The 23,780-nt window shown below is 40.1% G+C and overlaps 1 protein-coding gene across 1 annotated transcript in view; it reads left to right on the plus strand.

The window, feature by feature from the left end:
• FRAS1 (Fraser extracellular matrix complex subunit 1) overlaps positions 1–23,780 on the plus strand; it is a 446,975-nt gene that overhangs the window by 343,096 nt on the left and 80,099 nt on the right. The window contains exons 36-45 of the mRNA XM_060093094.1: positions 357–488; positions 1,591–1,716; positions 5,216–5,463; positions 10,927–11,075; positions 11,262–11,424; positions 13,632–13,767; positions 17,415–17,605; positions 18,829–18,982; positions 20,203–20,466; positions 22,542–22,730. Coding sequence (XP_059949077.1) covers positions 357–488; positions 1,591–1,716; positions 5,216–5,463; positions 10,927–11,075; positions 11,262–11,424; positions 13,632–13,767; positions 17,415–17,605; positions 18,829–18,982; positions 20,203–20,466; positions 22,542–22,730 — 1,752 coding nt within the window. The remainder of the gene's footprint in view (positions 1–356; positions 489–1,590; positions 1,717–5,215; positions 5,464–10,926; positions 11,076–11,261; positions 11,425–13,631; positions 13,768–17,414; positions 17,606–18,828; positions 18,983–20,202; positions 20,467–22,541; positions 22,731–23,780) is intronic.

Genomic DNA, 23,780 nt, shown 5'->3' on the forward strand with positions numbered 1-23,780 from the left:
AGAATGAATTGAATCTAAAATACTCCATAAATAAAAGCTTATACCAGCATCACCTAAGAGTGCATATTTTGTATTACTTTCCCTTCCACTAATATTTGTCAGTATCACCTTGTTGTGAAAGTTGCTTCTTAGAATGACTGTTGTTATGGTTTTAGCTTTTTTGTTATTCAGTAGAAAGAGCTTTGTAGAATAGCTCACAGTATCTTGCTTGCTTACATTTTCTATTTATAAGCATCTTTTCAAAGTGTTAAGGTAATCTAAAAAAGCTTCTGGCTACATATTTATAGAACTAGCCTACAGGTGACCAGACTACAAACTGATGTGTGTGTGTGTGTGTGTGTGTGTACTCTTTCTAGTTTCGGATGGAGGGCACACAAGTCCAGAGATGGCCCTCACCGTTCACTTACTTCGCATTGATTGGCACCCGCCAGTGTTCCAGGTTACAGCTCCACTGCTTAAAGTCAGCCCAGGAGGCAGCACTTCCATAGGTAAGAACTGGGAACCTGAAAGAAACATGGCTTTGGAAATGGAACCATATTTCAGTAACAGTCCCTGTATAAATCTCTTCATGGTTACCAAAAAGTAGTGACCTTCTCTTCCAGAAGTTGCAGGCATCTCATCCATAGCCATCCCTCTGCCCATTTCCACGCATATGGAAGCAGCATGGAGAGAAGGAAATAAACCCTTCAGAAGCCAATGCTCAGTGATGGAATACAACACAGAATTTACTTTCCAGTCTCTAGGAGTTTGATTTGTTGCCATCACTAAAATATAAAGTAACACAGAGCAGAGAAGAGAAGAGAGGGAAGTGGTTTCAATGACTGCTCTTGTTTTCTCTTTAGAAAGTAAAGAGTAACAGTAGGAGTGACAAGTCACCATAACCTTCAGAAGCTGTGAAGAGTTAGAGTTGTCCCAAGTGTTTTATATGTGATTTTATTTACCTATTAGTATACTTACTTTTTAGAAGTTTATTCTTTTACCAAGGACATCTTAAGAGCGAATAGTATTGTGATTTTTGTAAGCTGTGCTCTACACATCCTTATCCAGTTCCTACATATGGGTGGGTATTGGCCTAAAATTACTTATCATCCAACCTATAAACAAGCCACAGATACAAAGATGACTGTCCCTTTTGCCCCACTCCTTCTCATGTCAGTGATGGCCAGAGTAGCCATTGTTAAAATAACTTGGCTCTTCTGTAGATTCAGAGAAAGGAGAAGGGAAGAAATGATGAAAAGCAAACACAATTTCTTAGAGTATTTTCTCGAAGAAAACCTACCTGGTCAGTCAGGACTGACCTTTTCATGGGCTACCATTCCCTCATTTGTATGGAAGAAAAAAGGTATTCTGAATTCAGAACTACCTACTAGTAAGTTAACTTTTGGAAGAACCTACTTGTAATTTGGGAACTGACTGTATTATCAAGTTTTCACTCTTTTTTGTGGTTGATTCAAATTAGACAGCACTTTCTTCTAACCATCAGATTACCCACAATATGGCTTCCAGCCTGGCCTGGGGCTTTACTGTATCCAGAGTATACAGTTGTTAATGTACACATCTTCTCACCATGCTCTATTCTCCTGACTGCAGGACTTCAGTTGGTAGTAAGAGACACGGAGACAGTGCCTGAAGAACTCCTCTTTGAGCTCCGGAAACCTCCCCAGCATGGCGTGCTCCTTAAGTACACAGCTGGGTTCCCAGGGCCCATGGCCTCAGGTAGCTGCTCACTCTGTCGTTGGCCTGCTTGGATTTCTTTTTTTTTTTTTTTTTAATATTTTAATTTTATTGTAGTATAGCTGATTTACAATGTTGTGTTAGTTTCAGGTGTACAGCAAAGTGATTCAGTTATATGTATAAATATATTCGTTCTCTTTTAGACTCTTTTCTCATATATGTTATCACAGAATATTGTTCTCGCATTGCAGTCGGTTTTATGTCTCAGACAAGAAGTAAAGCAACATTGTGGGATAAACTATAAAGAGATACGTAGAAAGGAAAAACCTTTAGTGTTTAGTCCATTGGCTGAAGTATCTGGGACTTCTTTCTCTGTACCGCTACCCACACCCCAAAACTATGAAGCTATTTCCTCAAGTTGTAGGTAAAATTTGTTGATTTCTGAAACCTGGAGTAAATGCATTTAGAACGACCTTACATGAGTTGTCAGCTTCCCATGGTCTGTTCATGGAGATAAATTTGTCTTCCTTATTTTGGTATGTGAATCTTCACAATATTTTAAGCACTGTGACTCTGAGAGTGTAAACTACATGTTTCTTCACCCACTAAAAAAGGGTGGTAATGTGCCCAGCTTTCCAAAATAATACTTACTGCGCTTTCCCTGATTATAAAGAATAATACATACTGATTGTTTAGGAAGTACAGAATAGTGCAAAGAACACAACTAAATCTAATTTTTAATAGTCGGATCTCATATATTGAAGTGACTATTATCCCTTTCAAAGTTGTCACCTTGGGATGCTGTATACTTATTCTGACAATCTGTACTTTCTCAAAACATTTATATAATTCCTAATAGGCATGTAATAATATATTATAATAATAAAATAATATTCTTCTGAATATCTCTGCAGAGAGGGGGTGTCAAATCTTTGAACTTGAAGGTACATTGAATTTGTAAGAGCAACAAATAGGCACTTAGGAGTCACAAAGGCAGATTTTTAAAAAAATTACTGAACAAAAGAAGTATCATTAAGATAGATTTCTGACTTAAAAGCTTCTGCACAGCAAAGGAAACCATAAACAAGATGAAAGGACAACCCTCAGAATGGGAGAAAATATTGACAAACGAAGCAAGTGACAAAGGATTAATCTCCAAAATTTACAAGCAGCTCATGCAGCTCAATATCAAAAAAACAAACAACCCAATCCAAAAATGGGCAGAAGACCTAAATAGACATTTCTCCAAAGAAGATAATACAGATCGCCAACAAACACATGAAAGAATGCTCAACATCATTAATCATTAGACAAATGCAAATCAAAACTACAATGAGGTATCACCTCACACCAGTCAGAATGGCCATCATGAAAAAATCTACAAACAACAAATGCTGGAGAGGGTGTGGAGAAAAGGGAACCCTCTTGCACTGTTGGTGAGAATGTAAATGATACAGCCACTATGGAGAACAGAATGGAGGTTCCTTAGAAAACTAAAAATAGAACTACCATATGACCCAGCAATCCCACTACTGGGCATATACCCTGAGAAAACCATAATTCAGAAAGAGTCATGTACCACAATGTTCATTGCAGCTCTGCTTACAATAAATAGCCAGGACGTGGAGCAACCTAAGTGTCCATCAACAGATGAATGGATAAAGAAGATGTGGCACATATATACAATGGAATATTAGCCATAAAAAGAAACGAAATTGAGTTATTTTAGTGAGGTGGGTAGACCTAGAGTCTGTCATACAGAGTGAAGTAAGTCAGAAAGAGAAAAAAAAGTACCGTATGCTAACACATATATATGGAACCTGAAAAAAAAAAGGGGGGGTTATGAAGAACCTAGGGGCAGGACAGAAATAAAGACGCAGATGTAGAGAATGGACTTGAGGACACGGGGAGGGGGAAGGGTAAGCTGGGATGAAGTGAGAGAGTGGCGTGGACATATATACACTACCAAATGTAAAATAGATAGCTAGTGGGAAGCAGCCGTATAGCACAGGGAGATCAGCTCAGTGCTTTGTGACCACCTAGAGGGGTGGGATAGGGAGGGTGGGAAAGAGATGCAAGAGGGAGGAGATATGGGATATATGTATATGTATAGCTGATTCACTTCGTTATAAAGCAGAAACTAACACACCATTGTAAATCAATTATACTCCAATAAAGATGTTAAAAAAAAAAGATAAATTTCAGGCATCCTAAGGGAACTATGTTAGGAGCATAACACTCATAGCCCCGTTTCTTTACCATTATATTTAACCTATATTTGTGTAATTAATATACGAGTTCTAAAGATTTTTGTAAATTATTAGTTTTATTACTTTTTTTAGGCACATTACCATTAGCACCAGTAAATCACATTAACACAATGTTGAAAGAGAAGGCTTAGAAGATGAATACAAAGAATAAATAAATTATTTTGTTTCATTACATAACATCAATTATGGCAGTCAATAATCTATGAAGAAATAGAATTGAATAAAACATCCAAGAAAACCAGTTCCTCAGTTGTGCTCATGGAATCATTGGGACCCATGGCACTAAGTAGAATTTCTCATAAAAAGGGGTCTATGACCAAATAATTTCGATAAACTTTAATGTTGAATATTGGAGATTCTAGAATTCTAATGAATCTTGCTGTTTAAAAAATTTTTATTTTAAATTTTGTTTAAACCTATTTTTCTTAAACATTTATGACCTTGACATTTTTTTTCACACCACACCTATCAGATCTAACACAAGTTAGTACTCTAGACCTACACAGTTTAGGTTTCTAACTTTAAATATATTTTTCAATTTCTAAGTGTTTTTTTTTTTTTTTTTTTTGCGTTATGCGGGCCTCTCACTGTTGTGGCCTCTCCTGTTGCGGAGCACAGGCTCCGGACGCGCAGGCTCAGCGGCCATGGCTCACTGGCCCAGCCGCTCCGCAGCATGTGGGATCTTCCCAGACCAGGGCACGAACCCGTGTCCCCTGCATCGGCAGGCGGACTCTCAACCACTGCGCCACCAGGGAAGCCCTCTAAGTGTTTTTTAATTTAAAAAAACCTTATGTTCTCAATTAGAACAAAGATCTCTTACAGGTTTGTCTAGCAGAATTTACCTTCTTAACTTTTTCAGTAAATCTTCAGTATCAAGATTAGATTCTAGAAGGGCTATCATAAAGAACAGAGGCATGTTCTTTATTCTCTAGAACGAAGAGTGATGAGTGAAGCTTAGAGGCAGATTTTGGCTCAACATGATTAAAAACTTAAAAGAATTTTACAGCTATCGTTAGTGGAAGTAGCTCCCTTGTAAAATAGTGAGGCTCCCACCTTGAGCCGTGTTGAAGGACAGGCTGAATAACCCTTTTGCAAGGGTAGTATAAAGGGAATCTTATATTGGGTAGGTGGTTGGACTAATTAACTTACAGCTCCCAGAGTTTATGATCCTATATGTACTTTGAAATCCTGAGAACAAAGGTGTTATGGAAATGAAAAGCGTTACTCCCAGAAGTAATTGTTTTTTTTGCAATTTGTTTTATTCTTGAAAGGTGACACTTTCACATATGAGGATGTAGAGAAAAATGTTCTGCAGTATCTACACGATGGATCCTCTGCCCGGGAGGACAGCATGGAGATCTCAGTTACAGATGGCATCTCAGCAGCAACAGTGGATGTGAGGGTGGAGGTGTCACTGTCTGAGGCCCGGGGGCCTCGGCTGGCTGCTGGCGCCTCTCTGAGCATCACCGTTGCCAGTAAAAGCACAACTATAATCACTAGGTCACATCTTGCTTACGTTGTAAGTTCTTCTGTTTGTCTTTTTGTCCACTGCACCCTCTGACTAGGCGGACTAGAAAGGGATGCCATGGCTGAATATTTGGGCCATCAGGCATATGGCCATAAAAGAACTTTTTTCTCCCCTTCCCTATCATTCTACTCTTAGGAATAGTTACACTCTTTATTGCAGCTGCTCCCACTGTCTCCCAAGCAGACAAGTGAATGAGCAGAATGTTGATGAAATCCCTATTTGTAGGGATGGGTGATTGTCGCCTGGAAATAGTGCCAGTGTCAAAAAGCCCAAGTCCCCATATTTTAAGCTCCATCGATAATATTTCAAATGGGAATTTTAGGAGAAGAGCATTTTAGAAGAATTTACCTGGCCAGTGACTAATAAGTAATGGTATTTCAGGGCGCACTTTTCTGAGAGAAAGCCTGCTGTTCACCAGCGTCTGTCTCAGGTCCAGCCCTGGACAGAATGCTGGTATGCTCCTGTGGCAGGATTACTGACTCACCCTCCATCCAGTGTCCCAAGAGAAGCAGTGTGGTTTGGGGACTAAGGGTAGATTCAGGAACTCTGTTGTTGTTTTTTCCATCAATCTGACCTTAATTTGATAAGTGATCCTGGCTAAATTAAACTCATCCTCTTTCCTTGACTTTACCTCTGGAGCTAAGGATAATGAGGATAATTACTTTTATTTTTCATTTAAGTATGCTGTAAACAGATGTGAACTCTCCATGTAAAAATAATAATGAGTAGTTTTGACAAATATGCTGAAAATAAGAATAATTGTCTGAATGGTAATCATTCTTAGTATTGAATTTTTCCTTCGCTAATCTTAAAATTTCCACCAATAACCTGGCCTTTTAAAAAAAAAAACACTATATAGTTTTAAGTAATCCTTTTCTGAGCTGAATAGTCTGGCTATAAAATCTAGTCCTGAATAGTAGCATTAAGATGAAGCATTGGCCTGGGAACAATTGCTTCAATTGCTTTTGCACAGATTTTCCCCTAAAATTGTCTTTTTTAAAATTATGGGAAACAGCGTTCCACCCTGATTCTTCTCATGGGTCTAGTATAGTTTCAGAACACCTTTGATTTTGTTTTTTAATTAACGGGTGATTCTTACCATAGGTTATGGTCTTTTGAATCTTATGAAACACGAATTCATAAAAATGTATGTATACAGATTTAATCAGTAGATCACCAAGGCTTGAAAAATGTTTGACAGACCAAAATAGGATTGCAGGAGCAGTTCCTTCCTGTCAACTGCATATTATAAGCTGCAGTTCAAAATGCAAGCCCATTGGCAACTGAACATGTATTTTCAGAAATTGATTGAATGTGAATTTACCCATTAGAGCGGAAAGACTCCAAAAGAATTATCCTAGCTCACTGAAAGCGTAGCATATTTTAAAGACTTAGCTAAGTTATACACTAACTTTCTCTGAGGGTTGTAGAAGAGTTTTGTATTTAATGTCATGGGGAAGATTTTTCTAGACATTCATAGTTAGTGAGTTTGCTGTGAACATCCAGAAAAGTTGGAAAAGCCATCTGAAACCCTGGTCATAAATGGAGCAGAATATGAAAAGATAGGAACAGGTGAGCCTGTTCTTAATTAGAGTATCATGAACTGCAAGAGGGTTAAGTGATGTCAGGAGAGGCAAAAGGCAAAAATGGGATTCTGTGTGATTTGCTTCTTAATGGTGGTTTCCTATACACAATTTGTTATGTACTGCAAGAAAACAAGTAAGGAAGGGTATGGGTTTTATAGTTAGAATGAATGGGTTCTAATCTAAGCTCATCACTTTTACTAGCATAATAACCCTTGACAAGTCACTAAACTCCCTAGGGCTCAGTTTTCTCATTTGTAATATGGAGAGGATGATATAAGATTAATCTTAAATAGCTAATAGATTTCTATGCACCAGCCAAAAATACACTAATTCAAAATAAGATACCATCTATAATAATATTACTTAACACATATTAGGTATAAATGTAACAAAATTGATGCTATGACTGACTATAAAGAAAATTTAAAGGAGTCTCTTGACAAAGCTTTAGAAATAAAAGGAGAATTTACCAGGGGGCCAGATAGAAGGTCAACAGAACGATAGCATTTCTATTCATAAGCAAAAATAGCCAGTAAGTGTAACTAAAAAGATGATACCACTTATAATAGCATCACAAAAATTATATTCTTTGGACTAAATCTAACAAAAAAAAGACAATACTTCTACAGGGAAAATTGTAATACTTAATTGGCAGACGTTTAAAAAGCACTAAATAAATGACAAGATACGCCATATTCACGAATAGGAAGATTTAGTATCAAAGAGATAGCAATTCTCCCACAAGTGATCTTTCCATTCAATCGAGTGCCAATCAAAAGCCCGGTGGACTTTTTATGATCTTGATAAGCTGATTCTACAATATAGAAGGAAAAACAAAGGGCCAAAATTCTGAAAACGAATGACAGGAGGGCAGGGGCTTGCCCTGGTAGGTATCAGGATTCATTATAAACCTGCACTGTTTAAAGCAATATACACTGGTATATACTAGAGAGTCCAGAAACAGACCCACACTTGGGACTGTAATATAAAACAGCTATAGCAAGCCAGATCAATGGAAACAGGAGAAACTATTTAAAACATGAATCTGCACAAAATTACTATTCATATGTTAAAAAAAGACTACTGCTACCTCATACCCTACACAGATATTAACTATAGCAAATCAAGTACTTAAGTGTCATAAGTAAAAGTGTACAATTCTTTATAGGATATAGGTGAATATTTTCATGATATTGGGAAAAGGAAGAATTTCTTAAACTAGAAACAAAAAGTGCTAACTATAAAGAAAAAATTGATAAATTTGACTATATTAAAATTAAATTTATGTTCTCCCAAACACCATAAATACAAAAAAACAAACAAGTTACAAGTTGGAAAAAGATATTTACAACACATATAACCAAAAATAACAAAGAAAATATAAAGAACGTCTGCAAATCAAGAAGAAAAAGATAATCCATTTGCAAAATGAATAGAAGACATCAGCAGGAATTTCAGAAGAGGAACCCATAGGGCCAATAAACATAAGGAGAGACATTCACCTTTTTAGACATCAGGGAAAACAAATTAAGACTATATACCATTTAATACCAATTCAATTGGCAAAAATTTTAAAGTATGAAAATACCAAATGTTGGAGAGGAAATAGATCTACAGGAGGTTCTTTGCTAATGGAACTGTAAATTGGAACAACCACTCTGGGAAAGAATTTGGCCTTGTCTTGTGAGGATGAATGTTCATATACCCTAATTGTTCCTCTCCTAGATTCCTATTCAAGAGGCACTTTCATAGGTACACAAGATATTCACAAGAATATATACAAGAATGTTTATAGCAATACTATTTGTAACAGTAGTCTGTTTATAATAGCAAAAAAATTGAAATAAGCCAAATGTCCATCAGCATCAACAGGATATCTTGTGGTGTACTTACTCTATGGAATATTAGAGAACACTCAAAACACATGAACTATAGCTGCACAGAACAACATTAATGGACCTTAGCAGTCTGCTACTGAGTAAAAAGAAAAATAAATTCCACAAGAGGAGTGTCTAACTCCCTTTTCTTAAGTTAAAAATAAACTGAAGCTACTTTATAATACTATATCAAACTATATCAAGAAATTCAAAGAAGTAAGAAACAAGATCCAGGGTGATGGTAGGCCCAGGGACAGGGTAAAAGAGGAGCTCATACATAAATGTTAATCATCAGAGTTCTAGTCCTTTGTTGAATGTTGGGTCAATAAATGTATAAATAATAAAAAGAAAATGAAAAAGGGAATGAATACAAAATGGGTGAGAAGGTCTTTGAGTAGAAAAATTACATAAGAACAAAGTCTATATTCTTATGAATTTTTCACCCACGGTATCTTGGACATCCCAAAATAGTAATTTTCTTTAAATTATGACAGCATTTTCAGAAAAAAAAAAATCCAACTGATTTCACACTGTTTCAAACCCAACAGTCATTTGAGATTTGAAAAATTATAAGTTGTGTTGTGCCTGACATGAAATTTGCATTTCTTTGCCAAATTTACCAATGTGGAATTTAGAAGCTTTTTATTCTAATCAAGAGCCAGGAGCTCTGTCCTTGTAGTTTATCACCATCTCAGAAGATAATACCTTAGAACTCTTGGCTGTCTTCTAAAAATTCTCTCTCAGAGGATACTCACAGTAAAATTAGGAAGTAGTTTTTTGGAAGCCTGCATATTGTATTTGATAACTCACGTAGAAAAACAGAGAAACTTTTAAAGTATAAATTTAGGGGAAATTTTCTGAAGTTTTGCAGCTTCGATGAATTTGAGATTCCTTCCATGCTGTTATCATGTGATGTGAAGAAATATGGAAAATTCTATGATCTTTCACTGACGCTCTGAACTGTCAACTTACAAAGGTCTCTGGGATAGAAATGAGAGCTGACTAAAACCTGCTGCCCCAGATCACCAGGCAGCCGTGCTCGTATTCCTGATCTCATACCTCAACTAACTGTACAACATAGCCATGCAAATTTGCATGTGAAAATACATTTGGCTATGCAATATTTATTTTCATTGTTGCTGTGGTAAAGTGTTAAGTGCTCTCATGTTCACAGCCAGCTGCTCTAAAAGATGAATGACTCAGGGAATCTTTCCAAGAAGTTGTTGCCTCCCTCCTAGATATTTCCAAAAATATCCTTGAAGAAAGAAGAAATTGTTCATTAAGACATTCGATTATCGTCCAGGTAGCAACACAGAAAGCCAATTTTATTTCTGAGTAAACAGTGCAGAGGAAAGGGAAATAAATGGTCTTTGTTAATATTGGGCATCTTGGGGGTTGAACATCCATAGGTTCGGTCTAGGTAGAATGAAATCCATAATTTCCTAAATTCTTTTGTTAAACTAAAATTTTTATCACGTTAAATATTACTTAAAGTGAGTCCTTGGCTAAGCTAAATACCTTCCATTCTTTGTTTCACAGAATTTTAAAATTGTTATCATATGTTAGAGTGGAATTTTACCTGTTTCTAAAAAGCAAACTATTCTTAGAAACTCTAGAAGAATCCTACAACTGTGTTTCTAGAAGGATGACATATTTCTGACTGTGTTTTGCTCTTCACTAGATGCTTGTAATAAAAACAAAACCTTGTGTGGCTCTTATAGTAACCATAGGGCATCTCTTTGTTTTACGCTCTATACCTAAAGTGCATTTCCCACTATTATCTTGAGCTACTCTTCAAAGAAGACATTATCAAAAAGACATTTTAGGAGGAATAAATACTGGGATTTTCATGCTGTTTAAATGGTGTTGCTTTATCACAAAGGGAAAGAGATTTTTCCATTTAGTAGAGAAGGGAGCACCCGAGATCTTTACTGGAAATATTGATTCCTGCAAACGTGCATTCATGTCTTGCCTCATATTTGCCTAATTAGGATGACTCTTCCCCCGACCCAGAGATCTGGATTCAGTTAAGTTCTCTGCCTGTGTATGGTGCTCTCTTAAGAACCTCAGGACCTGAGGTGGAAGAACTCTCAGAGGTTTCCAATTTCACAATGGAAGATATCAACAACAAGAAAATTAGGTATATAACCACCTGGTGTTACGTGACAGAATTTGTTTAAATTGTATTAAAATATGTAAGCAACGAACCAGTAGCTCCCTTGAAAGATTATGTTACTTCTGGCCCCATTGTTAAACAAAGATTCAGTCATCTTACTTGACCTGTTGGTGTAGTTCATTCATTCTGCTCTTCTCTTGGCCTTTGTAGGTACTCAGCTGCATTTGAGACCGGTGGTCATCTGGTTACTGACAGCTTCCACTTCTCTGTCTCTGATTTGGACCACAACCGCCTGGACAATCAGAGGTTTACCATCATGATCACTCCCGTCAAGGATCCACCCCAAGTCATTGCTTTCGCTGACCTTATCACCGTAAGCAGTTCAGATCAATGAACTGTGGGTGCTGTAGAGAGCAGGAGTCTGTGGCAGTGTGAATGAAGGATTTCTACCTAAATTGGCTGTCAAGTCCTTCCCCTCAAATATCTAGGCAATAGTATCAAGATACATATGGCTTTCAAGCATCAGTTTTTCAAAAAGTATGAAAATAATTACATGCAGAAGATCAAATCATTATATCCACATTATTTAATTAGTCAACAAGTATTTCTGTGCCAGACATAAATCTAGATGTGTACAGTATTTTGTATACTATGCTAGATGTATATAGCAGTAGGAGTAGGAATGTATCTTTGAGGAGTTTATAGTCTAATGTTTGCAGCAACTAAAACATAGGGATATGGACAGTGTCCCCAGGTCCCTTTTTTTTAAAATTTATTTTATTTATGTATTTTTGGCTGCATTGGGTCTTCCTTGCTGCATGCGGGCTTTCTCTAGTTGTGGCGAGTAGGAGCTACTCTTCGTTGCGGTGTGCGGGCTTCTCATTGCAGTGGCTTCTCTTGTTGCGGAGCATGAGCTCTAGGTGAGCGGGCTCAGTAGTTGTGGCTCACGGGCTTAGTTGCTCTGCGGCATGTGGGATCTTCCTGGACCAGGGCTCGAACCTGTGTCCCCTGCATTGGCAGGCAGATTCTTAGCCACTGCGCCATCAGGGAAGCCTCCCAGGTCCCATCTTAAATGGAGTTGATACTTATCACTGTAAACAATATTGACAGCTCCTTGGCGTTGGGAGGTGAAATATAATGTACCTCGATCATGAAGTTACCTAGACCTGAATTCAAGTGCCAGTTCTGTTACTAGCTGACTGACCTTGGATCAATTATATAATCTTTCTTAGCCTCAGTTTCCTCATTTTTTTTATAAATTTATTTATTTTATTTATATTTATTTTTGGTTGCATTGGGTCTTCATTGCTGCACGCGGGCTTTCTCTAGTTGCGGTGAGTGGGGCTACTCTTTGTTGTGGTGCGCGGGCTTCTCATTGCGTGGCTTCTCTTGTTGCAGAGCTTGGGCTCTAGGCGCACGGGCTTCAGTAGTTGTGGTGCGTGGGCTTAGTTGCTCCGCAACATGTGGGATCTTCCCAGACCAGGGATCGAACTCGCGTCCTCTGCATTGGCAGGCAAATTCTTAACCACTGCGCCACCAGGGAAGTCCCAATTTCCTCATTTTTAAAGTGTTACTATTCCTGTTACATAAAGGATTACTCTGATGATTAATAAAGTAGCACTAAAAAGCCCCAGTAGAGTACTGGCTCATGGTAGGGATTCCATAAAAGTTAATTCACTTTCCTTGTACTGCTCTACGTACATACCATAATGCCAAAAACTCAGGATTCCTGGTTTTGTTGAACAACTGAAAATTCATAAAACTGAGTTGTTTCTAAATGGCTCTGATATTCCACCCATTTTTTTTTTCATGTCCACACTTCGGGGCAATCATTTTGACCTTCCCCATTCCCAGAGTCAGGGTGATCTTCCACTTTGTAACTTGTAGATCTTCCTATATTTAGCCAATAGTCATTCAGAAGTAAGCGGCTTCATATCCAGCAAGCTAGCAAAAAACACTAGGGTCAGGTTGCAAAGTAAGCGTACAAAACAGGGCCCTAAAGGAAAAAGGTAGCTGGAGCAACTGCTTTTACTCATAACCGATTTATTTTCCTCCTTGACAGTAAGATAAGCACTAGCTTTCAGGTATGGTGAGCCCTTTCTTCCTGCACACCTATAAGCATACACTATCATGGGATAAATGGGACTTCCTGCTGGGAACTCCTATAGGACAGAGCTACCTTCATAGTATCCAAGGGAGGACTGGATGAATCATTCTGTAGCTGCGGGCTTTTGAACATTGATACGGAAGGAAGGCAGCCATCCTGTCGTGCAGCTGTTCCAAGGTAGGTGATTAGAATGGGCCAGAGCTGCTTTACAACCAGATCCATCATGGAAGGAAGCACCACTTTGAAGGGAAACACGGAAGTCACCATGTCTGAGCGTAGCTTCGAGAGGCGCTGAAGGATTGCCCGGTCCCAGCAGCTCAAACATTCCTCATCTTGTGCGTAGAAGATCTGCCTCCTCGAAGAAGTGGAATTGGTACTGGAAGGTCACCCCAGGCAACTCTTTTCAATTCAGTTCCTTTTACTGCAGTTACGTGCAACCGCCCAAGGACTCTCTCCAATCTTTTCTTTCTTAGGTTGACGAGGGAGGGAGAGCCCCACTCTCATTTCACCATTTCTTTGCTGCTGATGATCAGGACAGCCTCCAGGGTGACACCATCATTAAACTAAGTGCCCTGCCCAAGTACGGCTGCATCGAGAACACGGGGACAGGTAACAGCAGTAGATTGGCTCTAGAGTTGTTCCAGACCTGGAGAGAAGGGAGCGTGGAGGTGCGTAAATGTCTGCAATTAACCTGGATATGGAGAGCTAAAGAGGAAATGGAACCATTTCAAAGAAATGGAAGTAGGGAAGGTTTCACTGACTCTATGAAAACTGAGTGTTTCCTGTATGCCAAGCACTCTTTTAAGCACTGGGGATGTATCAGTAAACAAAACAGACAGAAACCCCTACTTTCATGGTGCCTTAGATCGTGGTGGGAGGAGCCAGATAAGAAACCTAATAAATGAAAAAACTGTGTAAGACGTCAGGAGGTCAATCAGTGCTATGGGAAAAACTAGAGCAGGGCGAGGGGATTTGGAGTGCCAGCAATGGGGACACAGGGGCTTGGGGATTGCACTCGGAATTGAGTGTCAAGGAAATAAAATTTTCTGTCCTTTTATTGTGAGGCAGCTGAGTTTAGCTGAACCATAGCTTACGTCGCTGCTTTTTCTAAGGATATGACATGAATTGAAATGCATGCTTGTCTCTCTGTGACCCTCTCCTCTACATCCCTCCCCCCCCCATCTACCCTGGACCCACTGCCCTTGGTGATTATCACAGAGAAGGGGAGGGGAGAGGGTGGATACCGTCCACGGGTCCGCTGAGACCACAGTGACGGGCAGTTGAGACAGCTCCTGCCAGGTGACCATGCTGCTGCCTCCGCAGTGAGAGTCCTGAGCGCCAGCACTTGGCTCTAACTGGTGTGCAGCTAGCAGCTCCCACAGAGAGGCCAGTGAAGGCGTCTGTGCCCAGCGTGGTGCCTGGGATTTGAGCCTGGTTACCGGAAACTCATTTAGCAGGGGTCATGTTTTCCTATAGAAAATCTTGAGTCTTTTCCCCATCTTGCCTTTCAGTGTGTGCTCTTAGATTTGTGTATTGCTGAGTTAGATTTATCTCAACAAATGTTTAGACAGTGGATGTAAAGATGAATAAGGTGCAGCCCCTGCCTCGAGTGGGAGACAGATATGAAGACTGATAAATTACAATCATGAAACGCCAGAACAGGGAAAGGAGGAAAGCACTGAGAAAGGACATAGGACAAAACAGTTACTTTTGCCTGTAAAGGCAAGAAAGTCGGAGGAAGCAACATTTGAGTTGGAACTTGAAGTGTCAGTGGGAGTTGCTGTGGGCAGAGGGAAAATGGCATTTCTCACAGAGGGAAGAGCACAAGCAAAGGTGGGGAATCATGAAAGGATGGTTGCCCCCGGCCTTCTCTCCTCTCCAGGTGATTTCTTATTAAGCTTTTTTTTTGTTTTGTTTTGTTTTTGTTTTTTGTTTTTTGTTTGCAGTACGCGGGCCTCTCACTGCTGTGGCCTCTCCCGTTGCGGAGCACAGGCTCCGGACGCGCAGGCTCAGCGGCCATGGCTCACGGGCCTAGCTGTTCCGCGGCATGTGGGATCTTGCCGGACCGGGGCACGAACCCGTGTCCCCTGCGTCAGTAGGCGGACTCTCAACCACTGCGTCACCAGGGAAGCCCTCTTATTAAGCTTTTCTTAACATTGTTTTATGCTAACCTGGAGTACACGCAGAAGTGAAATTTCTGTCAAGCCTCAGCCTCTCTTAAAGTGGTTCACAGACTTTAATGTGCATAAGACTCACCTGGAGGGCCTGTGCAAACACAGTTTCCTGGGCAGCAACCCCAGAGTTCCTGTTTGAGGAGGCTGTTGAGACCCATGCGTTTGCATTTCTCACCAGCTCACAGGCGATGCCATTACTGCTGGTCCACACTTGGAAAACCATTGCTCTACATTAGTATGAACCTGGAAGTAAGGAAAAGATGTTCGGGGGGCAAATAATTGTTCCAAGGCACATTGCATAAGGACCCACCCTTTGCTCCATGGGAGTTCAGAACCAAGTCTGTTTTATACATATGAAACTATCTACCTAGATTCAGAATTCAGCCGATCGGAAGAACATCTTTTTTAAAACATTAGAAGAAGTAGCTTTAAGTTCATACCGGCAAGATGGAAGAAGTAGAATAATCATATTGTCTGGTATGAAATCTAACAGAATGGATAATCTACATTCCTTTAGTACCAGCACAACCAGGGCAGGGCCCACCTTGATTACCTGTCGGGCAGCACTGTGTTCCAGTGCAATGCAGTAATAGATGTTCATGATGATAGCCTGCACACATCAAGAACTATTTAATTTGCACATAGTATATTCTGTTTAAGAAGGCAAGGAAGAATATTAATGAGAGTGATTTATGTGAAAAAATAGAAGGTGCCGTTTTAACAATTGAAAGGACTGGTGCTTAAAGCTTCAGTAGCAGATTCACTTGTTGAATAGCTTGTTTTCTAAGACAGAAAGTAAGTCATTATTCTATTCAAGTATATTTTTAGGCACTATTTACTTAGGCTATTTTTGACCCAAATAAAGATACTATATTTCTTATATTTACAGTGATCAAAGGAAAGAGAAAATAAAATTTGAAGGAATTATAGCAATTCCTTTTGGAAACCCTGAACTGTATGCCCTAGGGCTTATCAGGTCACTGGTCACTTAGAGCCCTCTATTCTTCTGGTGTCAAGAGGAATCATATCTGAGGGGTAAAATTTAAGAAAATTCATGTCATTGAAAAAAATAATATTTGTCTTGAATTCTTATTTCAAACAAATTATAAGTGAAGCATTTTCATTCCTAGTCTTTACATTGGGAGGTAAACGAAAAATGAACCTGTCTGCAATCTAGGAAGTCAATGGCCTTTTAATATATGACCTAATCTTTGCAGAGGACCATGAAAGAGGGAAAGAGAAAGCCTTATCACTTTCAGATCTTCTATCTACACTTTTCTTTGTTGATGTATATCCAGGGAGTGTTTGAAGACACAGGGGTTTCTTTTTCCTCCTCTCTTTAGAAGAAAATGTAACAATTTAAAATCAATCAATTACAGAGACTAAGACCAAGTAAGAGACAAGTCATCCATCATTTAGACAGTGCTTACTCTTCCCTTTGGCCTTTGGGGTTGGGATGAAAAGAAGAGGTAACCAGAGCCAGCACTTTCTATGGAGCTCTGAATGGTACTTGAGCATCTCAGTACCTGAACTGCACCCGAGCTCTGGATGGTCCCTGAGCATCACAGTAGCCCTGGTGTACCATCCCAGGGGCTGAGCACTAGCCCATGCAGAGGTTTCCTTAAGGAACTGAATAGTCAAATGAAAACACGCTTAAGGAGATGCTTCTTAGATAAAAAGGTATGCAGTTAACCTTTTCTTGTGTAAAGAAAGAAGGTTCCCCTTGCAGAGTGGTTTTGAAATTGACTAAAGCTTAAGGTAAAACATTTACTATTGTATCAGTACTTGTCCCATGACTTATTTTAGCAAATATTTCTAACAAAACAACCACTGATTCTATGCTCTATGAAATAATAACATTCACAGTGCTTTCATACATGTTATCTCATTTGATTCCCATTTGTAGATGAAAAATAGTGGGGAAACTGGGATCCCATCCCAAGTCTTCCAGTTCCACTCTCCCACCTTTATTCTCAAACATATTTTCCTCTTCTGTTGATAGTGCTGTCAGGCTTTCTGGTTCAGCCCAGGAAGCAGGAATTGATGGATCAAGGTAAAAGTTCCCTCTTGCTGTTGATGCAGGTGATCGATTTGGCCCTGGAACTACCAGTGACCTAGAAGCATCATTCCCTCTTCAAGATGTCCTGGAAAACTACATTTACTACTTTCAGAGTGTTCATGAAAGCATTGAGCCAACCCATGATATTTTCAGTTTTTATGTAAGTGATGGAAACAGTCGATCAGAAATCCACAGCATCAACATCACCATCGAGGTAAAGACTTTGGAAGTTGGATAAGTTGGGCCTTTGACCCCAATATCCCACCATTAGATAGCTTTATGTGAACTCAAAAGCAAAGAAAATTGGGTTTGACCTTGAATTTTAGAGATCAGTTTTTTAAAATATAACCCTGACCTTTAGGAAACTTGTAGAATTTAGGCTGGCATTTGGGATGGTCGGACTTGGAAATCGGAATTTCCATTTCAGAGTAAAATCTATCTGTTCTGTGTGAAAACAGTTTGTGAGGGTCAGACAGAGAAACCTTGCCAGTCTCATATTAGGTGGAAAATAGCATATGCTTATTTTTCCCTGAAATTATTGTGTGTGGTTCTATGTGTGTACTTGCCTTTTCTTATATTTTTAGTGCATTTATTCATTACACTGTATCATGAAAGAAATGTGTTCCTCGATGCTGTATTTATGCTCATTTGAGCAACTACAGAGGCTTGCTCTGTCACCCCAGGGAGAGAGATAAAAGATAAAAATCAGAATGGAATGCCATCTGCCTTGAGAAAATAAAACATGGCACCCTCGGCGCCCTTCAGGGACAGTGGTTGAGGGGTGCTGGCACGAGGATGGGGGGGGTCAAAGAGATATCTTTAGACACCCACAGTTTCAAATATGTGTTCTCCTACAGGTACTGTGCCATGCTTAGGCTTCTAAGACTGTTCTGATTTCAAATAATGTGCCCTTTTATCCCCCAAATATACTTGTCTAACCACATGTCCATATTTTTGGTCTGGAAAATGTCATCCTTGTACCTATGGAAAATACCTGAGAAGATTTCTGTAGCATGTCCATCAGTGTCTTTTCAAGGGGATATTTGGTTTGTGTGACCTGCTTGCCTTTCAACCTAACCATTTTGAGTGGGAATTAAAGATGGTGACATATTAGATACAAACTACTATGCATAAAATAAACACCAAGGACCTACTGTATAGCACAGGGAACTATATCCAATATCTCATAACGGTCTATAGTGGAAAATAATATGAAAAAATATATCTATATAACTGAACCTCTTTGCTGTATACCTGAAACTAACACAACTATATTTCAATAATAATAATAATAACAATAAAAGACAATGACATGTTGCATGCTATTTCGGTAGTGAAAGTTAATGTGGTGGTGTTACTTTCTCTGAATAATGCGTGTTATTTTTTTCTTCTTAAACCAGTATCTGTGTGAGACCTAATATTTTATGCTTTAATCAGAGGAAGAATGACGAGCCTCCCAGGATGACCTTGCGGCCCCTTGGCGTGCAGCTGAGCTCGGGAGTGGTGATAAGCAATTCTTCTTTGAGCCTGCAGGACCTGGACACTCCAGATAACGAGCTGATTTTTGTATTGACAAAAAAGCCTGGCCATGGTAGGACACAACTGCTATGGGAAGCTTCTTAATTGAGGTGCCCGATGGGTTATTAGAATAAACACATAGATTTCAGCTGATCATTCCTCTGCCTTGCTGGTGTGTAGTCCATTCTTTGCATCAAAGTATAATCAAATTCACAGCTGGCTAATATTCTTTGGGGTCACAGTAGACTCTGGTTGCTCTGAAAGCCTGAATCCTGGGTAATTGGTGTCTCTGAAATTCAATTTCAGCTGTTTTCTTGCTTTCTTATGTAACCTCAGGCAAAACAAGTTTTCAGAAACTGCACATCCTCTTCTCAGAGTAGGCATCATTGCTTGATCATCCTGGGCCACTGCATGCAAGGAACAGCATAGCAGCCTTGAAATTAATCACAAAAGGTGTTCACTTCAGGTTAGAGGCGTGGTAGATATCTTCATGAGCTTGTTCCTTTTGCAAAGAAAGCACTTTTCCTGATTAAACCAGAAGTTTAGAGAACCACCATGGGACTCTTCTTCGTACTTCTTTTCTAAGTGCCATCCCCCTAGTATTAGCTAAAGCTCTGCAACTTTCTTCTCCCAAGTGGTATCTTAGTCCATCCTAATGGCTATTGGCCTTTTGAAGATGAAACTGTTATTGATGGAGAGCTAGCAGGTGAGGTTGTTGGTCATTGCCTTTTAGCTTGCCTTCAGCCACTTTCACTTTCTTTAATGAAGCACTTTAACTGTCCCTTTGTGGTACACATGACCTTGAAAACAGAAAAATATGCCTCAGCCCAAAGATGCTTAGTGTCTTTCTGAATTTAAAAGGAATTTAAAACATATTCCTCTCTCCCACCCCAGATGCCCCAGGCGGAAGGCAGCAAGTGGAGAGTGCTATTTTCACCTTGCAGAAGGTGAAAATAAGGTTTAGATAATGAAGTGAGTTTGAATTCATGGAGAGAGATTTGATTCCTAAGCCACCATATTGCTATATCCATCTGTGTCTCCTTAAGAGGTTTTTAACCAGGAAAAGCAGAACTCTGTCTTCTTTATTTGGAGATGAGGCCATAGAGCAGCACCCTGTACTTCTATGTAAAATGCTGATTTGTTGGTCATTTATTTATGTGCCACCATGAGCCTCTGTGGGCCTTGGCATTCTACCCAGGCTCAAGCAGTTGACAAAATCAGACAATGTTTTGGTGCCATATATACTCTACCATTGTTTCTTTCTTTCTTTCTTTTTTTCGCTTCCTTCCTCAGGTCATCTGCTCCGGAGGCAAACTGCTTCTGAGCCTCTGGAGAATGGGAGGGTTTTGGTCCAGGGCTCCTCCTTCACCTACCAGGATATCCTGGCCGGGCTGGTTGGGTACATGCCTGGTGGTCCTGGTGTGGCAGTGGATGAGTTCCAGTTCTCCCTCACTGATGGACTCCACACAGACACAGGGAGGATGGAGATATACATAGAGCTGCCTACAGGTGACACCCCCCACTTGGCTGTAAACCAAGGCCTCCAGCTGTCAGCAGGTACCACAGGGATGGAAGAGAGTGGCCGTGGTTTCTTCTTTGTTGGTGTACAGTACTTCCTTCCATGCCAGCTCAGCTCTATGGGAGGATCTTGAACTGGGTGTGAAGAATCTGGGGAGACTAGTGTTGGGGAGAACTGTCGTTTGGGGGACACTAAGAGCTGTGAATGACAAATGTGAAACCTCTGAAGTTCTTTGGACCTCTGTCTGTGAATTTGAGAAAAGATTGAGAAGGGCTTATAGTATTCCCAAGGTCCACAAAAATCTTCATCTATCCAACTATTGTAGGCCCAGGTCTCTTAGAACATTGGTACTGCCCAACCAACCCCATGGAAACAAACAACAAAATCTAGCAGGATTTTCAAGATGCTTATTGAAAAAAACAAACCAAAAAAAGGCATGGAGGGGCAATTGGGAAGTCATCATGCACTAAGAGAGGTTATGTAAATAATTGAGAACCATTAGTTATGGTGTTCTAGGGTCTAATGTTCACAATTTTACTTATGGATAAGCAACACTGAAGAACCTGTGACACATGTCAGTCTTGGAACCAGTTTGCAGTAGAGGGTTACTTAATTAGAGAGTGGGCTTTTTTCCACAGAGCATCTGTGTCCCACTGGAGTTCCATTTGCTTGTTTATTCTTAGTTTCATATGTATTTTGTAGTGAAAAATATATGGTATAATGGTATTTGAAATTTTGGGGATTCCCAAAGGTCTCAAGTATTAGGTATGGGACTTAACTTTGCCCTACTTACAAGCTAATAAGTTATCCTCTTACTGTTTCATGGATGCTGGTAGAAGACACGAGATTCCTTGGTCAGAGACAAAGTACTTTGTGACAGCACAGCAGGCAGCATTGCCAAGAGCAATTTTGCATCTATTTGCAGTGCCCTCCAAGTCCCATGGGGGTGATGCGGAGGGCCCAGATGAATACCTCCGTGTGCAGTGTAATGCATTACAGAAGAGGAACACTGAGCTTGGGGAACTCCCCATGTTATAGTAGCGATAAGCAAGCCTGATCTTTGTCCCTCAGGGTTACTCGCTGAGAATGGCCTGAGTAACGAGTGGTCAGGCCCTGCATTCTTGGCATTACCCAGCAAGAACATGCAGGGACACTCAGGGCCCATGGTGGATTGCCACTCCAAACACTAGGATGTATTACACATGAGTGACTAGGACCTACTTTATCAGAATTTACTATTTTTATTTTTTTTTTTATTTTTTTTTTTTTGCTGTACGCGGGCCTCTCACTGCTGTGGCCTCTCCCGTTGCGGAGCACAGGCTCCGGACACACAGGCTCCGCGGCCATGGCTCGCGGGCCCAGCCGCTCCACGGCATGTGGGATCCTCCGGGATCGGGGCACGAACCCTAGTCCCCTGCATCGGCAGGCGGACTCTCAACCACTGCGCCACCAGGGAAGCCCAGAATTTACTATTTTTAATGTGAGAAAATGGCTGGAGAGGAAAGCGAGGGGGAAGACCCTGAGAAGATGTGTTTTCCAGGAGGCAGTGCCTTGTCTCCATCCCCAACACCTGTGCAAGCCTTCCAGGGCCCAGCGCTCAGGTCTCCCTGCTCTGTAACCCTCACCATATATTCCATCTTGAGGAACAATGATTCTGACTATTCAGTCTGAGAGGGCAACAGATATGTTTGTGAGTTTATGTAAAACTGTTTTTTTATGATTTGGTGATCCTTAAGTAAATAAATTAGGTCCAAGCAGGTTTCATCATAGGTCTGGGAATCCTTTATATCACAGAACTAGGAGTTATTACATAGATCTAGACACTAACTGAAAGGTCACAGGTGTAGGGTGAGCACAGGTAGAGAGTGACAGTGGATCAGAAGAGAAAAGGGGCTCAGATCTAAACTCAAGGAGTGATTAGCAAATTGGGAAGTTGGAACTATTCACTTATGGAAATTAAACTTTATTCAGCTGGAAACAGAAGGGCAGGCAGCTGATTCTTCTTTAGACCAGGGAGTGTGTGTTAATTTAGTCTCCAGTCTCCTAAAATCATTTGACATCCTATTCAAAAGCAATGATGGGGAATGACCTAATCTATCCCATTCTCTTCCAGGGTCCGTAGCACCCATCACAGAACAGCACTTGAAAGTGACAGATACTGACTCAGATGACCATCAGGTGATGTACATCTTGAAGGAAGATCCTGGTACAGGGCGCCTGCAGTTGGTAAAGCATGACAGCCTGGAGCAAATCTCCATTAAAGGCCCCATCCAAAGTTTCACCCAGGCTGACATCAGCCAAGGTCAGCTGCTTCTCTTCTGCCAACCCACACTTCCAGAAACTCCACCCCCAGTAGTCAAATGAGAGTTAAGTGCCTTGTAGCCTATGGCAGCAAACTGAGCACTTCTGTTTTGAATTAAGAGCTGAGTTATAGCTTCATTTATTCTTTCTTGTCTCCTCAATTTTTTTGGTTTTACAAAAAACTCTCCTTCTTGGCTAAAATGTGTTCATGCTTTGACATAGCATTGATGAAATTGGGGGCTATTATAGATGAAAAAATCATTTTGACTTGCTATGATGCTAAAACTGTGTGTGAGAGAGAGAGGAAAAAGAAGTGAGTTGGGATGGATTAAGGTGAAAAGTATGCCTGCCTTAGGTGAACAATTTATATCTCTTTCCAGCTCCCCAAAGAGCACAAGTTAATGAACTAAGCAAAATGGAAGGGCATAAATTGGAGCTGCCTGAGGGAGATAACATAGCTCATCCCTCCTCCAGGAAATGCTGATGTAATGTAAAAGCATAAATGTTAAATGCTACATAGTTACTGTACAGTGCTTTCAGGGGTAAAAAAGGAAAGAAAGTTACGTATTTGGGAGGAAAGTAATCCAACGTCATGTAATGATGTGCAGTTCCATTTAGAGGTGGAAATGTGTCCCCCTAGGAGCAGAAGGTCCCGTCTGCGCTAACGCCCAAAATTGATAGCAGCCAAAATCTCATTAGACATGTTTAGTGAAGGGAGTGGAATAAGTCCTTAATTTTTCCATGACTCAGTGTCCCTTTTTAGAATATGAGAGCAGGCACATCTTCCTAGATGTTTGGCTATCTTTTCATTGCTAGGTACTTATAAGTGATGCTGTGGGTTAACAAAAATGTAATATATTGCATTTTTCCCTTTGGATCCATTTGACTTCTAGGTAGAGTTTATTTATTTTGTTCATCTATTTCTTTGTTGGTTGGTTATATCTGGTGTCTTTCCTAAAATGAATTAAGGCTGTACTGGGAAATGGGAGTGACAGCTTCTGGGAGAATGTGGGCTGCAGCTCTCTGTCCTCTTGCCCTGTGACATGGATAT

The sequence above is a fragment of the Mesoplodon densirostris genome, chromosome 1, assembly GCF_025265405.1.
Source record: "Mesoplodon densirostris isolate mMesDen1 chromosome 1, mMesDen1 primary haplotype, whole genome shotgun sequence".
NCBI lineage: Eukaryota > Metazoa > Chordata > Mammalia > Artiodactyla > Ziphiidae > Mesoplodon > Mesoplodon densirostris.